The sequence below is a fragment of the Anser cygnoides genome, chromosome 15 (genome assembly GCF_040182565.1).
Source record: "Anser cygnoides isolate HZ-2024a breed goose chromosome 15, Taihu_goose_T2T_genome, whole genome shotgun sequence".
NCBI classification, from domain to species: Eukaryota; Metazoa; Chordata; class Aves; order Anseriformes; family Anatidae; genus Anser; species Anser cygnoides.
Window position 1 is genome coordinate 2,941,580 of NC_089887.1, and position 15,115 is coordinate 2,956,694.

At 67.3% G+C, this 15,115-nt stretch overlaps 2 protein-coding genes across 3 annotated transcripts; one reads left to right on the forward strand and one right to left on the reverse strand.

Moving 5' to 3' along the window:
* Positions 1–275: 275 nt before the first annotated feature.
* On the reverse strand, positions 276–6,685 carry MIEF2 (mitochondrial elongation factor 2). Of its 2 annotated transcripts, none has more exons than XM_066977781.1 (4): positions 6,553–6,685; positions 4,362–4,512; positions 3,544–3,721; positions 276–2,709 (listed from the first exon to the last, which is right to left on the reverse strand). In XM_066977781.1, exons 2-4 carry the CDS (start codon positions 4,503–4,505, stop codon positions 1,655–1,657), a joined length of 1,377 nt encoding a protein of 458 aa, XP_066833882.1. In that variant the 5' UTR covers positions 4,506–4,512; positions 6,553–6,685; the 3' UTR covers positions 276–1,654. The 2 variants fall into 2 exon arrangements, with proteins under 2 accessions (XP_066833882.1, XP_066833881.1); XM_066977780.1 differs by lacking the exon at positions 6,553–6,685 and adding an exon at positions 4,929–5,035.
* Positions 5,112–14,987, forward strand: FLII (FLII actin remodeling protein). The gene is made up of 30 exons (XM_066977773.1): positions 5,112–5,271; positions 6,570–6,680; positions 7,483–7,554; positions 7,680–7,760; positions 7,995–8,080; positions 8,229–8,390; positions 8,493–8,596; positions 8,684–8,859; positions 8,951–9,108; positions 9,225–9,309; positions 9,489–9,636; positions 9,755–9,888; positions 9,967–10,179; positions 10,275–10,454; positions 10,527–10,609; positions 10,700–10,774; positions 11,032–11,115; positions 11,199–11,370; positions 11,445–11,549; positions 11,804–11,995; positions 12,086–12,274; positions 12,378–12,517; positions 12,622–12,850; positions 13,072–13,226; positions 13,350–13,410; positions 13,519–13,647; positions 13,758–13,864; positions 14,060–14,165; positions 14,275–14,340; positions 14,500–14,987. The coding sequence occupies exons 1-30, from the start codon at positions 5,209–5,211 to the stop codon at positions 14,632–14,634; spliced, it is 3,801 nt and encodes a 1,266-aa protein (XP_066833874.1). The 5' UTR covers positions 5,112–5,208; the 3' UTR covers positions 14,635–14,987.
* Positions 14,988–15,115: the final 128 nt, after the last annotated feature.

The following is a 15,115-nucleotide window of genomic DNA, read 5'->3' on the forward strand; positions in this document are numbered from 1 at the left end:
CAGCCTCCGAACGGCAGCAGAGCAGGAAGCGTCTGCAGAGCAGGCACGCAGCGGGTTCAGCGTTGCTGATGGCGCTGGCTGTTACCAGCTTTACTGGTTTAAGCCCCAGTTGGTGCTCAGGCAGCGGAGCTGTGAGAGCCGCTGGGTGAACGGCCGCGAGCTCAGCGCCGGCCAGCTCGCACCGCAGCCCAGCACCCCGCGGGAGCACCGGCTGCTCCAGGACAGCCGCAGCCCTTATCACGGGAGAGGAGACAAAACAGAGCCGAGGCGAGGACCAGTGTACGCAGCGCAGGTTTATTCTCACCGCTAACGCTTGGGAAGTGGTTTGGAGGAACAGATTAATCTTCAGACCGAGAAGAAAGGCAGATTGTTATTTTTTTCCCCCCTTCCATAAACGAGATAACTAAAGAAAACTAAACCACAACAGGCGCTCACGTTGAAGGCCATAGGATTTTTCCATCTCCAGCAGTGTGCAAAACCAGCATAGCTCTTCCCGTTAAACACAAGAGTGCATTCCTTCACACCTGGACTGCAGCCGGAGCCGAAGCCCACTAGCAGCCCCTCCAAGGGGAAAAAAAAAAAAAAAGAACAAAACACTCAAAACAGATCATAATAAAAAGCAGCACGAACCACTGCAGTTCTTGCAAGCACTCTGCTCCAAGCATCGTTCCTGTCCCTTCCTGCCCCCCGCCACGAGGCTCCAGGAGAACAGGACCTCAAGACAGCAGCAATACATGCACGGAAAGGTCGCTCGACAGGCTGGAGGGGACGCCGAGGCTTGTTAGAGCAGCCTGTACCCGCACGGACGCTGGCAGTGCCACGCTGCAGCCCCCACCCAGGAGCCTGTGCCCCTGGGAGGCCGCAGCTCCTCCGCCACCACCCTTCCAACCCCACAACGGCTCCAGGAAAGGGGCCCAGAGCCCCTCCTTCGGGCAGAACGGCCAGGTAGGGCTGAGCTTGCCCATCTGGCAGCCGAAAGGGTTTCCAAAGACTAACCCTGCAGTCACATTCGCTACAGCAACGCCTCGCAGCGCCCGGAGAGCCACATGGGCATCGCTTGGGCTTTATTTTGGGTTGGCAACATCCCGGCCTGCAGAGCTGGCGAGGGATGAGGCTCCCACCCCAGCCCAGCAGCATGGCACTGTGAGAACAAGTTGGGTGCTGGCAGAAGGACCCACACAGCACCCAGGACACCCCAAACCGTGAGGTTTGCAGCAGCAGCACGGGACCGTGCCCCTCCAGCTCCCTCGCAAGGGAAAGGGGCTGCCCCAGGAGGCAGGGGAAGCTCGGCCCCGCTCAGGTCTGAGTTTCAGAGCACGAGGGGAGCCTGGCAGGCTGGGACAGACAGCAGTTCGCCGGGAACCAGAGGCCAAACTTGCTCCGTGCTGGCTCCCAGCAGCGGGGACTCGCCTTTAGGTACTTCAGGCACGGGCTGGGTTTGACCTGGGTAGGCAGAGCCTCCCAGCAAGAGGCTCCTTACACCGCCGCCCACCTCTTCTCAGGCACATTTTATTCAGAAGAAGAAATGCTTTTGTTCGTAAAGTGCAAGAACTTGGCCTCTTACCGACTAGTCAGCTAGAAGCATCACAACCCACGGCAGGGAGCAGCAGGCAGACGGGGCACGCCCGACGTCGGGGGGCTCCCCACGCGCCGCTCATTCCTCCACCAGCAGGAGCTCCGGCTCGGCTACGGCCCTGTAGAGCAGGAAGCCCATCTCTTCGACCTCCTCCTCCAGCAGCTCGCCGAAGAGGTTGACTTTGCGGTTGAAATAGGAAGGCAGGGCGCCTTGCTCCAGGTAGCCGACCAGCTCCTCCAGCACCTGCTGGAACCGGGCAGCGAGGCTGCCCTCTGCCCAGTCCGAACCGGCGGCGCTGAGGTGCAGGACGACGTGCGCCAAGGGGCTGCCGCTCAGTTTGCGCAGGGCGGGGTGGCTCCCGCAGACGCCGTTCAGGAGCCGGAGGCAGCGCTGCCTGGCCCCGGCGTCGCCAGCATCCAGCTCCCTCACCTTCGACACCTCCGCCCTGCCGAAGCTCTCCAGCCAGAGGTTTTCCACCAGTCCCTCGGGGGGAGCGGCCAGCAGAACCTTGCCGTCCATCTCCACCACGGGGAAGAGGGCGACGCTCAGCTCCACCTGCTCGTGTTTCACCTCCAGCCTCAGCTCCCGCGAGGCCACGACCGGACGGATGAGGCTCCCCAGGAGGCTGCCGATGGCAGGCCAGTTGACGGAGGCCACCAGCATCTTGTGCAGGGTCTCGTTGAGCGCGTTGGAGGAGAGGTACCGACCCACGAGGAACTTGTCCCAGGGGCTGCACCCGCGGGGGAAATACTCCAGATCCCTCCTCTTGATCATCCAGTACCGGGGGTTTCTCACCACGGTGTCCTCCCCTGGGATGAGGCTCCAGTGCGTGGCGTCGAGGACCACGGGCAGCATGAAGTGGACGTGGTCAGCAGCGAGAGCCCCGAGGCCGTCGAGCAGGGGACCGCTGAGGAAGAGGCTGCCGAAGGGCAGCTCCGGGCACTTGTTCCTCAGGAAGTTCTGCAGCTCGGCGCAGATGCGGCGGGCCAGCTGCCGGCCGAACGCCGCTTGCGCCTCCTGCACGGCCAGGTGGCTGCTGGAGCGCAAGAGGAGCTTCTCCTGCAGCGTGAGGCAGCGCGGGGGGCTGGATTCGACCAGAGGAGGCTCCGCAGGCGCTGGGCAGACCCTGGGCTCTGCAAAAAGGGGATGGGACCAAGGAAGAAGTCACGGCTCTGGGCAGATCAGCTGCACCAGCGTCTCCTGCCACAGCCACGGTGAAGGCATGAGCTCAAAGTTCAGCCCTCAACCTTCAGAGGTGACGCTGACCTTGCCGAGAGGGGCACCACGCAGCGCTCTGACATTAACAGCGCCTTTCAGGCGACGCGGGGCTCACACTAAGCCCAAAACCCAGCAGCACCCAGAGGTGCTAGAGGTGGGCAACACAGGCTAAGCAGCAGCGGCCAGACCAGGGACAAAGTGCAAGGGCCCCCCGCGAGTCTCAGCCCCACCGCTTGCCCCTGCCACGCTCGGGCAGACCCAGCCCTGCCCCGGTGCCTGCCGGATCGCTTCGGTGCTGCCAACGATCCTGCTCGGGGCGCGGTGCCTCAGGACCTGCCCCGCACCAAGCCGGGCTGCCTTCCCACTCAGAAAAACACCGCCTTCGGAGCCAGCCGGCTAAGTCAGCCTTCGTCCACAACAATTCACGAGCACACCTTCCTCCCTGGACAGAGCTGACCCAAAAAACAGGCATTGTTCAACGGGAAACAAAGCCAAGGCGGCCTCCGCCGTGACAGGCTGGCTGAGCCGCCCGGGCTGCGAAGAGCGCAGGCACTGCCAAAAAAGGGGCCGCGGCTCGGGAGCCTCCCACGGAGGAAGGCACAATCGGGTCAGCTTTCCGACCACAGAGCTAAAAATAACGCGGTGCTCCCAGGCAGCCGGGAGCACAGGCGCAGCCTGCCCCAGCACATCAAGGTGATCTTCACCCGTGCAGCCCGGCGCCCCGACCGCGCGCTCGCCGCGAGCATCACCTGGTGCTGGCGGTGGAGCCGAAGAGAGCAGGGGCTCGCTGAGGTCCTCCCTTCTCTGCCTCTTGGGAGGTTTCTGCGTCGCTTTGATCAAGGCCAAGTCCTGCCAGCTCTCCTCCAGGGTCTTCTGCTCGGCTTTGGGATCGCCTTCATCGCGAGGGCTCGTGGCTCGGTCTATCAGCTGGAGGGAGAGACAGAAGGAGGGGATGCGTGCGAGGTCCAAAAAAATCCCACACCTCGCCCAGAGGGAACGCAGCGGGGGCTCTCCCATCCCTGCTGCAGGCGAGGAGCCGCAGTCCCCCAAAGGCTTGTTGTTCTGGCCGTGGCACCCACGTGAGCTGGGGCTGCTCACACAGACCCAGGGAGGGAAAGCCCCACGACCACCAGCCCCCTCTGCAGAAGGCTGCCACCACCGGATGAGCAAGGGGACGTTCCACAAGGAAAACCAGCACGGCAAGCTGTCCTCTCAGCACCATGTCTTAGCAGTTACATCCCAAACTAGAGGACAACTGCCCCTCTGATACACACGTGGGTAAGCACAGCTGCGTGCAGGGCTCCTGCTTGCCCAAACAATTAAGTTATGAAGCCAGACAGACGCACATTAGCTACCTACAGATTTTTAAAGGGAAAACATTCAGGTATCCAAACGGGAACCAGGCCTCAGACACCTTTCTGGAAGGGACACAGCACCCCGAACCCCCCAAACGAGGTCGCAAAGAGGACACACTGAGGGAGCAGCCCCGCAGCCCGTCTCCGCGTGCTGCGGCCAGGGAGCTGGGCAGCCCCGGTAGCCCCAACCCCAAGGCCGCCGCCAGCCTCACCCGTTTGACGGCCAGCGTGGCGATGGCGAGCACGGCCGCCCCGCTGACGCCCAGCACCAGCCTGGCGTTGGCCAGCAGCACGTCGAGGACGCTGCCCAGCCCGCTGTCGTCCTGCCGCTTGCCCCGCTTGTGCGTGAACTCCATGGTCGCCCTGAGGAGGGGAAGGAGGACAACGGAGCGCCGTCAGCCGGCACCGGGGGACAGCCTCCGGGGGTGGGGTGGGGGTGGGGGGGAGGCCACCAGCCGAGCCTCAGGGGAGGCCGACCGGGCCACCGAGGCGCTGGGCCCGACCAAGGGTCACCCCGGGTGCGGCTCCCGCGTCCTCGCCCGGCCGCTGCGCAACCAGGGGAGGGGACAGCGGGGCTGGGGACGGGACGGGGACGTTGGGGGGGGGGGGGGGGGCTGCACCGGGACCCCCGGGAAGGGCTGGGCCGGGGAGACCCCCGCTCATAGGGCTGCCAAGGGGGGGGAGGGCGGCTGGGCGGGGGACACCCCGGGGGCACCTCCCCCCAACCGGGCCGAGCCGTGCCGGTGCCCTGTCCCCCCCCACCCCCGCCCCGCACTCACCGCGCAGCCCCCGGTAACCCCCGGTAACCCCCCGTAACCCCGCAGAGCGGCGCGCCGGCGCGCCCGCAGTACCCGGCGCGCCTCGGCGCAGCCAATAGCAGCGAGGCGCGCCGGCGCGCCCGCAGTACCCGGCGCGCCTCGGCGCAGCCAATAGCAGCGAGGCTCCGCCGAGACCCCGCCCCTTTCCGTACGTCACCGCCCGGAGGCGGCACCCCAGGGGAGCGGAGGGACGAGCGGCCGCCCCCGGGTCCTAGCGCCCGCCCGCCCGCCCAGCGCCGCCATGGCGGCCACCGGGGTGCTGCCCTTCGTGCGCGGCGTCGACCTCAGCGGGAACGACTTCAAGGTGCGGGGGCGGCGGGAGGGGGGAGCCACGGCCCCGGCCCCGCTCGGTGCCCCCGGGGCCGACCCGCAGCGCCCCGCCCGGCCCGGCCCGCCAGGCCCCGCAGCCGCCGGGAGGGGCCCCGGGGTGCCCGCCCGGGGGTGCCGGGAGGGGTCCCCCCGGCGCCGGCCCCGAGGGGTCGGTGCTGGGGGGGTGGGGGGGGGTCGGGTCTGGGTGTGGGGGGGCACGGAAGGGCCCGGCGGGGACGGGCTGCAGAGGGTGGGGCCCGGAGGGGCGGCGGGAGCAGGGCCTGGAGGGCTGGGAGATACCGGGTCCGGGTGCCGATCCCATGGGGCTGGGCGATCCCATAGGGGTGGGCGATCCCAGTCCCGGGGACCGATCCCATGGGGCTGGGAGGTCCTGGGTCCCGATCCCATGGGGCTGGGTGACCCCATAGGGGTGGGCGATCCCGGTTCCGGGGACCGATCCCATAGGGCTGGGTGACCCCATAGGAAAGGGTGATCCCAGTCCTGGGTCCTGATCCCATAGGGCTGGGTGACCCCATAGGGTTGGGCGATCCCAGTCCCGGGTCCTGATCCCATAGGGCTGGGTGACCCCATAGGGATGGGCGATCCCAGTTCCAGGGACTGATCCCATAGGGCTGGGAGATCCCAGGTCCCGATCCCATAGGGGTGGGTGATCCTGGTCCCCAGGTCCCAATCCCATAGGATTGGGTGATCCCATAGGGTTGGGTGATCCCGGCCCCAGGTCCCGATCCCATAGGGCTGGGTGATACCGGCCCCTAGGTCCCATAGGGCTGGGCAATCACAGCCCCCACGTCCCCATCCCATAGGGCTGGGTGATCACATCCCCTGGGTCCTGATCCCATAGGGCTGGGTGATCTCAGCCCCCGGGTCCTCATCTCATAGGACTGGATGATCTCAGCCCCCAAGGTCCAAATCCCAAAGGGCTGGGTGATCACAGGCCCCAGATCCCGATCCCATAGGGCTGGGTGATCCTGGCTCCCAAATCCCATAGGGCTGGACAATCCTGGCCCACCAGATCCCGATCCCATAAGACTGGGTGATTGCAGCCCCCGGGTCCCAATCCCATAGGACTGGGTGATCCCATAGGGCTAGGCAATCACATGCCCCAGATCCCAATCCCGTAGGGCTGGGCAATCCTGGCCCACCAGATCCCGATCCCATAGGGCTGGTTGATCCCAGCCCCCAGGTCCCATAGCGGGGACCTTCCCCCCACCGCCCCGCAGCCAAAGCGGGGTCCCCACCCCGACCCCGCTCTCACCCTCCCGCTCCCCGCAGGGCGGCTACTTCCCGGAGCACGTGAAGGCGATGAGCAGCCTGCGCTGGCTGAAGCTGAACCGCACGGGGCTCTGCTACCTGCCCGAGGAGCTCGCCGCCCTCCAGAAGCTGGTGAGGGGCCGGGGGCCGGGGCTCGCCGCCCCTGCGGTGCCAGGGATCTGCCCCCTGCCAGCCTCATGCCGGGGTGTGCCGGTGTCTAATAATAGGGCTGAGCCGCGGCGTGTGCCTGAAATCGGATGCGGGAGTTGTTGGGAGCGGGGCTGAGGCAGAGCCGTACGGGGTTTCGCCTCGGTTTCGTAGCAAACCAGACCAGAAACCACGCTCAGCTCCTCTGCCCTTTAACAGAAGGGAACGGGGAAGCCTTAGGGGGAGGATGAAGGTTTTTGGCCCTTATATCCTCTAGCAAAGGAGGAGGAGGAAAAAAAAAAAAAAAAAGCAGCAGTAGGCAGCAGCTGCCGGGCTTTGTTTTTTGGGCGGCTCGAGTTTTCGGCGTGAGCAGGCCCTTGGTGGGGCTCGTGGCTGAGCTTTGCCTTGGCGGTGCCCCGCAGCACGTCACGGCCACCGCTGGGTCGGCGCCAGCCGAGGACGGTGCCTTAAACACGGCCCCGAGCCCTCGGCGCCGCGCTGGGAGTGCCCGGGTTTGCGATGCTCGGGGGGGAAGCAAAGGCTCCCTGGGGTCCTCCTCCTGCCTTGTCGCTGCCCGTTTGTCTGCCCCTTTCTATATCTGCCCCGCGAAAAGTGTGTCCAGGAATCGGGGTCTGTTTTTGGGGGGGCTGCGGGTGAGCGCCCCAAGCCCGCCGGGGCGCGTTCGCCCTCCCCGCAGCAGGGCCGGGCTCTCTCCGTCAGAGGGGTGCGGGGAGCCCCGCGAGGGTCGGGGCTGAGCTGAGCCCCTGCTCCCCCCGGCTCCCTGCAGGAGCATCTGTCCGTGAGCCACAACAACCTCACCACGCTCCACGGCGAGCTCTCCGGCCTGCCCTGCCTGCGGGTAAGTGTCCCTGGCGTCCCCAGGCACCTCCCAGCCAGCCCCCGGCGCTGGGGGCGCACAGAACCCAGCCCCGGCCCTGCTGGGGACGTCGGGTGGCTGCAGCGACGCCTCTCTCCCCTTCCAAGGCCATCGTGGCTCGTGCCAACAGCCTGAAGAACTCGGGCGTCCCCGATGACATCTTCCAGCTGGATGACCTCTCGGTGCTGGTAGGTGCAGAGCCCCCGTGCTGCCCTTCCCCGGGGCTGACCCCTGCAGACAGCGGCTCCCGGTCCTGCTCCCACCCCTCAACAGCCCCTCGTGCCCTTTGGGGACCACAGCGGGGCTGAAGAGCAGCCGTAGCGTGGTCCCCAGGACGCTCCGTGTCCTCGGGCCGGGTGGTGGCAGTGGGACGGGGGGGACCCACCCCAGCACGGAGCGTGACACCGGCTTTGCTCCCTCAGGACCTGAGCTACAACCAGCTGACGGAGTGCCCCCGCGAGCTGGAGAACGCCAAGAACATGCTGGTCCTCAACCTCGGCCACAACAGGTGGGGCTGGGCCGGGCTCCCCAAAAAGCCGCCTCCCCACGGCCGCCTCCATCCCTCACCCCCCTTGCTCCGCATCTCCCTCCGCGGGTCGGATCCGGGGCTGGTGCCAGGTCCCGGGGCCACCCCAAACGTCCCCGTGTCCCCGCAGCATCGAGGCCATCCCCAACCAGCTCTTCATCAACCTAACGGACCTGCTCTACCTCGACCTGAGCAACAACAAGCTGGAGAGCCTCCCGCCGCAGATGCGCCGCCTGGTGCACCTCCAGACCCTCATCCTCAACGACAACCCGCTCCTGCACGCGCAGCTCCGGTACGGCCCCGTTTTTTTTTTGGGCTGGATCCCAAAATTCGAGGGCCGTGCTGGGCCCTGCCCTGATGCCATCCCTGCCCCGTGTCCCCCCGTGTCCCACAGGCAGCTCCCGGCGCTGACGGCCCTGCAGACCCTGCACCTGAGGAACACGCAGCGCACGCAGAGCAACCTGCCCACCAGCCTCGAGGGCCTGGCCAACCTGGCAGGTGGGGTTGGGTGCCCTCCTCGGGGCTCTGCTGACCCCCACGGGGGTCCTGCCGGGGGTCTCAGCCCCTTTTTGTCTCCCCCCTCAGACGTGGACCTGTCCTGCAACGACCTGAGCCGCGTCCCTGAGTGCCTCTACACCCTGGGCAGCCTGCGGCGCCTCAACCTGAGCAGCAACCAGATCACGGAGCTGTCCCTCTGCATCGACCAGTGGGCCCAGCTGGAGACCCTCAACCTGTCCCGCAACCAGCTCACCTCCCTGCCCGTGCGTGCTGTCCCTGTCCCCGTCCCTTCTTCGTGTCCCCGTCCCTTCTTCGTGTCCCCGTCCCTCACCCCGCTGCCTCCTCCTCCCCCAGTCTGCCATCTGCAAGCTGACCAAGCTGAAGAAGCTCTACCTGAATTCCAACAAGCTCGACTTCGACGGGATCCCCTCGGGCATCGGCAAGCTCGCCAGCCTGGAGGAGTTCATGGCGGCCAACAACAACCTGGAGCTCATCCCCGAGAGCCTCTGCAGGTGGGGACGGCCCCCGGCCATCCCCAGGGGGGGACACAGCGCCTGCGTCGGGGGCTGCGGGGTGACGGAGGGTCCTGAGGGACGTGCCCCGGGCTCAGCATCCCCGTGTCCCGCAGGTGCACGAAGCTGAGGAAGCTGGTGCTGAACAAGAACCGCCTGGTGACGCTGCCGGAGGCCATCCACTTCCTGACGGACGTGGAGGTGAGACCCCACAGCCCTGCGTGTCCCGGGGGGCGGGATGGGGTGACGGGAGGGCACGGCCTTTTGGGGCCAGCAGCGCATGGCTCAGCCCGGGCACCTGGCGGATTCGGGACTCCTTTCACCCGCCGCCACCTCCCCGTGCTTCAGAGCACCGAGCTCTTCTTCCACCTTTTCGGCAGGTCCTGGACGTGCGCGAGAACCCCAACCTGGTGATGCCCCCGAAGCCGGCGGACCGGGCAGCGGAGTGGTACAACATCGACTTCTCCCTGCAGAACCAGCTGCGCCTGGCCGGCGCCTCCCCAGCCACCGTCGCGGCCGCCGCCGCAGGCAAGCGGGGCAGGGAGGGAGGAAAACCCCTGGGGAAGCAGCCTCACCCCACAACCTGCCCCACGCCGGGCGTTGGGGGGGGGTCCCGGCTGCCTCTCACCCCGTTCCCTGTCCCCAGGGAGCGGCACCAAGGACCCCCTGGCCCGCAAGATGCGGCTGCGGCGGCGCAAGGACTCCGCCCAGGACGACCAAGCCAAGCAGGTGCTGAAGGGGATGTCGGACGTGGCGCAGGAGAAGAACAAGAAGATAGAGGTAGGGTGCGGGACGAGAGGGGTCCCAGTCCCTCCCCGGGGTGCCCGGCAGTGTGGTGACCCGTCCCCGTCCCCGCAGGAGAGCGGGGAGGCGAAGGCGCCGGACCTGAAGACGCGCCGCTGGGACCAGGGCCTGGAGAAGCCCCAGCTCGACTACTCGGAGTTCTTCAGCGAGGACGTGGGGCAGCTGCCCGGCCTCTGCGTCTGGCAGATCGAGAACTTCGTGCCCACGCTGGTGGACGAGGCTTTCCACGGCAAGTTCTACGAGGCCGACTGCTACATCGTGCTCAAGGTACCCGGGGAGGACCGAGGAGGGACCCCCGCGTCCCCAGCCTGTGCCCGCGGCCAACCCGTCTCACCCCCCCGCCCCCCCCCGTCCCTCTGCAGACCTTCCTGGATGAGAACGGCTCCCTCAACTGGGAGATCTACTACTGGATCGGGCAGGAGGCCACGCTGGACAAGAAGGCCTGCTCCGCCATCCACGCCGTCAACCTGCGCAACTACCTGGGGGCCGAGTGCCGCAGCATCCGGGAGGAGATGGGCGACGAGAGCGACGAGTTCCTGCAGGTGGGGCCAGCCCCGGGCTCCGCAGCCTCCAGCCCTCCGCCTCCCACACCCTCACCGCCTCCTTTCTCGCAGGTCTTCGACAACGACATCTCCTACATCGAGGGCGGCACGGCCAGCGGCTTCTTCACGGTGGAGGACACGCAGTACGTCACCAGGTAGCGCTGGGGACGGGCGGGAGGGCGGGCGGGTGGGGGGCGCGGGGGGCTGGCAGCGGCCCCGTCTCACCGTGGCCGCCTCTCCTCGAGGCTGTACCGCGTCTACGGGAAGAAGAACGTCAAGCTGGAGCCGGTGGCGCTGAAAGGGACGTCGCTGGACCCCCGGTGAGCAGGGAAAGGGCGAGGAGACGCGGGGTCCCCGTGGAGGGGCAGGGAGGAAGGGAGCAGGGTCCGGCCGAGGCCTCGTGGCTGCAGTTTTGGGGTGGAAATTGGCAGTGCCTGCGCCTTTCTCCAAGGATGTGGGTCCAAACCCCACTTGGCAGCCCCGCCAGCCACAGTCCCCGGCCCCACGAGGACCCCCAGGGTGGGGAAGGCGTTGGGACACCCCACTGCCTCCTGACCTGGTTTTGTGCGCCCTCCAGCTTTGTGTTCCTCCTGGACCACGGCCTCGACCTCTTTGTGTGGCGGGGGAGCCGGGCCACGCTCAGCAGCACCACCAAGGCCAGGTAGGGCTGGTTGGGGTCCCGGGGGTGCAGGGGGGAGCCCACCACCTCACCCCATCCTGCCGCCTCACCCGGCCCTGCTGCAGGCTCTTCGCCGAGAAGATCAACAAGAACGAGCGCAAGGGCAAGGCGGAGATCACGCTGCTCACCCAGGGCCAGGAGAGCCCCGAATTCTGGGAGGTGCTGGGGGGGCAGCCCGAGGAGATCCGGCCCTGCGTCCCCGACGACTTCCAGCCCCACAAGCCCAAGCTGTACAAGGTGAGGTGCCACCGTCCACGGGGCCGGTGGTTGTGCCATGGTCCCCCCTTACCCGTGCCCCTTCCCCCTTGCAGGTGGGCCTGGGGCTGGGCTACCTGGAGCTGCCCCAGATCAACTACAAGCTGTCGGTGGAGCACAAGAAGAGGCTGAAGGCCGACCTGCTGCCGGAGATGCGCCTGGTAGGACTAGGACAGGGTGGGGAGGCTCTCCCAGTCTGACCAGTGAGACTGGTTTCGCACCCCCCCCGCTCTGCCTCCAGCCGTGCTCTGGGGCACGGCCCCGTAGCGGCAGAGGCAGGTTGAGGCAGCGGGACCCCGGTGCCGGGTGCTCTGCTCTTCCCTGTTGGCTTTTGGGAGCAGGTGGGGAGTTTTTGAGCCAGAAATTAAAAAAAAACAAAATGGGGATGCTGACCTCTTCCCCACGGGGCCGGCAGCTGCAGAGCCTGCTGGACACCAAGAACGTGTACATCCTGGACTGCTGGTCCGACGTCTTCATCTGGATCGGGAGGAAGTCGTCGCGGCTGGTGCGGGCGGCGGCGCTGAAGCTGAGCCAGGAGCTGTGCGGCATGCTGCACCGGCCCAAGCACGCCATGGTCACCCGCAACCTGGAGGGCACCGAGTGCCAGGTGGGGGGCACGGAGCCTTGGGGGGGGGGGGGGGGAGGATGCCAGGGAAGGGGCTGCTCCCCTTCCCTCACCCTACGCCCCCTGGTTTAGGTGTTCAAGTCCAAGTTCAAGAACTGGGACGACGTCCTGCGCGTGGACTACACCCGCAACGCCGAGACGGTGCTGCAGGACGGCGGCCTCGCCGGCAAGGTCCGCAAGGACGCCGAGAAGAAGGACCAGATGAAGGCCGACCTCACGGCGCTCTTCCTGCCCCGCCAGCCCCCCATGCCCCTGAGCGAGGTAGGGCCGGGGGCTGCCCCCTGTCCCCCCCCCCCCCAAAACGTCCCCCAGCAGCAGCAGCAGCAGGGCCGGGGGGGGCTGACCGAGCTCTTGGGGGCCGCAGGCGGAGCAGCTGATGGAGGAGTGGAACGAGGACCTGGACGGCATGGAGGGCTTCGTGCTGGAGGGCAAGAAATTCGCGCGCCTGCCCGAGGAGGAGTTCGGCCACTTCCACACCCACGACTGCTACGTCTTCCTCTGCAGGTGACGCCCGGCTTGTCCCCTCCCAGGGGCTGCCGGAGCCCCCAAATCCCCCCCATGTCCCTGCCCAGACCCACCCCCCTGCCACCCCCTGTCCTTGCCCTCAGGTACTGGGTGCCGGTGGAGTACGAGGAGGAGGAGGAGGAGAAGAAGAAGAAGAGCGACGGCAAAGGGGATGAGGAGGGCGAGGAGGAGGACGAGGAGAAGCAGCCCGAGGAAGACTTCCAGTGCATCGTCTACTTCTGGCAGGGCCGCGAGGCCTCCAACATGGGCTGGCTCACCTTCACCTTCAGCCTGCAGAAGAAGTTCGAGAGCCTCTTCCCCGGCAAGCTGGAGGTGGGCCCTGTCCTGGGGGGGGACACACGGGGGTCTCCTGCTTGGCCTCGCTGCTCCCCGCTTCCCTCTGTGCCCCCTGTGGGCAGAGTGGAGACGGGGGGGGCAGCGCGGTGGTGCCAGCAGCCCCCCCAGCCCCACGGCCTCCCCCTGCAGCCAGGCATTGGGGTGTTTTTTTTGGGGGGGTAACCCCACAGCCTTGCTGCCCCCCCCTCCCCGTGCAGGTGGTGCGCATGACGCAGCAGCAGGAGAACCCCAAGTTCCTCTCGCACTTCAAGCGGAGGTTCGTCATCCACCGGGGCAAGAGGAAGGAGAAGGCCAGCCCGCCGCAGCCCAGCCTCTACCACATCCGCACCAACGGCGGGGCCCTCTGCACCAGGTCAGCCTCCCCGCGGGGTGCTGCGGCCCGGGTGGCACCCGTGGGTGCTGCCCGGGGACGTGAGGGCAGGCACAGCCCCTCCCCGAGCACCCGCTGAGCCCCCCTCATGGGCTCCTTGTCCAGGTGCATCCAGATCAACACGGACGCCGGGCTGCTCAACTCCGAGTTCTGCTTCATCCTCAAGGTACAGCTCGAGGCCCAGTCCTCCCCCCGTGGCAGGGGGGGGGTGCTCGGTCCCTTGTCCCCCCTCTGGGCAGCCCTGAGCCTGCCCTGCTCCCCCCCCCGCCCCCAGGTCCCCTTTGAGAGCACGGACAACCAGGGCATCGTCTACACCTGGGTGGGCCGCGCAGCCGACCCCGACGAGGCCAAGCTGGCCGAGGACATCATGAACCAAATGTTCGATGACTCCTACAGCAAGCAGGTGAGGGGCTTAGGGGGGGGTTTGGGGGGGGGGGGGGGCTCAGCACCAACTTACCTGGGGGCAGCGAGGGCTGGCGGAGCTCAGCACTGCCCCTGCCCCTCCGCCTGCAGGTGATCAACGAGGGAGAGGAGCCCGAAAACTTCTTCTGGGTGGGCATCGGGAGCCAGAAGCCCTACGATGAAGATGCCGAATACATGAAGCACTCCCGGCTCTTCAGGTGGGTCCTGGTCCCGAAGGGGGGGGGAGCTGCTCAGGTTGCTGCCTGTCCCCATCCTCGTTGCGATAACCTTCTCTGTGGGGTTTTTGGGGCCAAGCCCCTTCCCCAGCCGTGTCCGTCCCTGGGCCTCCTCTGGCCGAAATTCCTTCTCCGTTGGTGCTAACAGCCTCGGGCTCCCCCGGGGCTCTCCCGCAGGTGCTCCAACGAGAAGGGCTATTTCGCCGTGTCCGAGAAGTGCTCCGACTTCTGCCAGGACGACCTGGCCGACGACGACATCATGCTGCTGGACAACGGGCAGGAGGTGAGCCGGGATCTCCCTTCCCCCCACGGGGACACCCCGCAACCGGGGGGACACCCCGCAACCAGGGGGGGGAGCTGGATCCTGAGCCCGGCTGCGCGCCCTTCCGCAGGTCTACATGTGGGTGGGCACCCAGACCAGCCAGGTGGAGATCAAGCTGAGCCTCAAAGCCTGCCAGGTAGGGCCCGGGTGCCGTTCGGAGGCAGGATTCGGGCACACCTCCATCGCCCCTCGGGGAGGGGGGTTCCATCCCCATCTGGGTCTGATCCTGCCCCATGGGGGCCAGGGACCCCCCCCCAGGGACTGCAAGGACAGCGCGTGCTGTGCTCTGCCCCAGGTCTACATCCAGCACATGCGCGCCAAGGACCCCGCGCGGCCCCGCAAGCTGCGGCTGGTGCGGAAAGGCAACGAGCCCTGGCCCTTCACCCGCTGCTTCCACGCCTGGAGCGGCTTCCGCAAGCCGCCCGCCTAAGGGCTGGGGGCACCCCGGGCTGCCCCCCCCCCCCACCCCCAAAGCCTGACCGCTGGGTCTGCTTCAGCCCCGAGCCGGGGCCAGGGGGGAGCACGGGGCTGTCCCTGTCCCCCCGGGTCCCCGTCCCCCCCCCGTGCCTGGGGCTGCTGCTGCCCCAAGGCGGCGCCGAGCTCCCCGCACGTGGGGGACCCCGTTTTAGCTTTGCTGAAGAGCACTGGGGGGGGGGGAGACAGCGAGGGGCTCCCCCCCACCTTTTTGTTGTCCTGCGGAGATGGGGTGCCACCCCCCCCGGCATCAAGGGGGGGGGCAGCCCCTCGGTATCTTATCAATAAAGGCTGCACTTGTCACCGCGAGCTGTGCCAGGCTCTCACTGCGCCCCTCTCCTTCCTCCTGTGACCCCCACCCACCCCAACCCCATCCCCAGGCAGCCGAAGCCCCCACCCCACCCCCCCCAACACCCACAGCCTGGCATTTGATATTA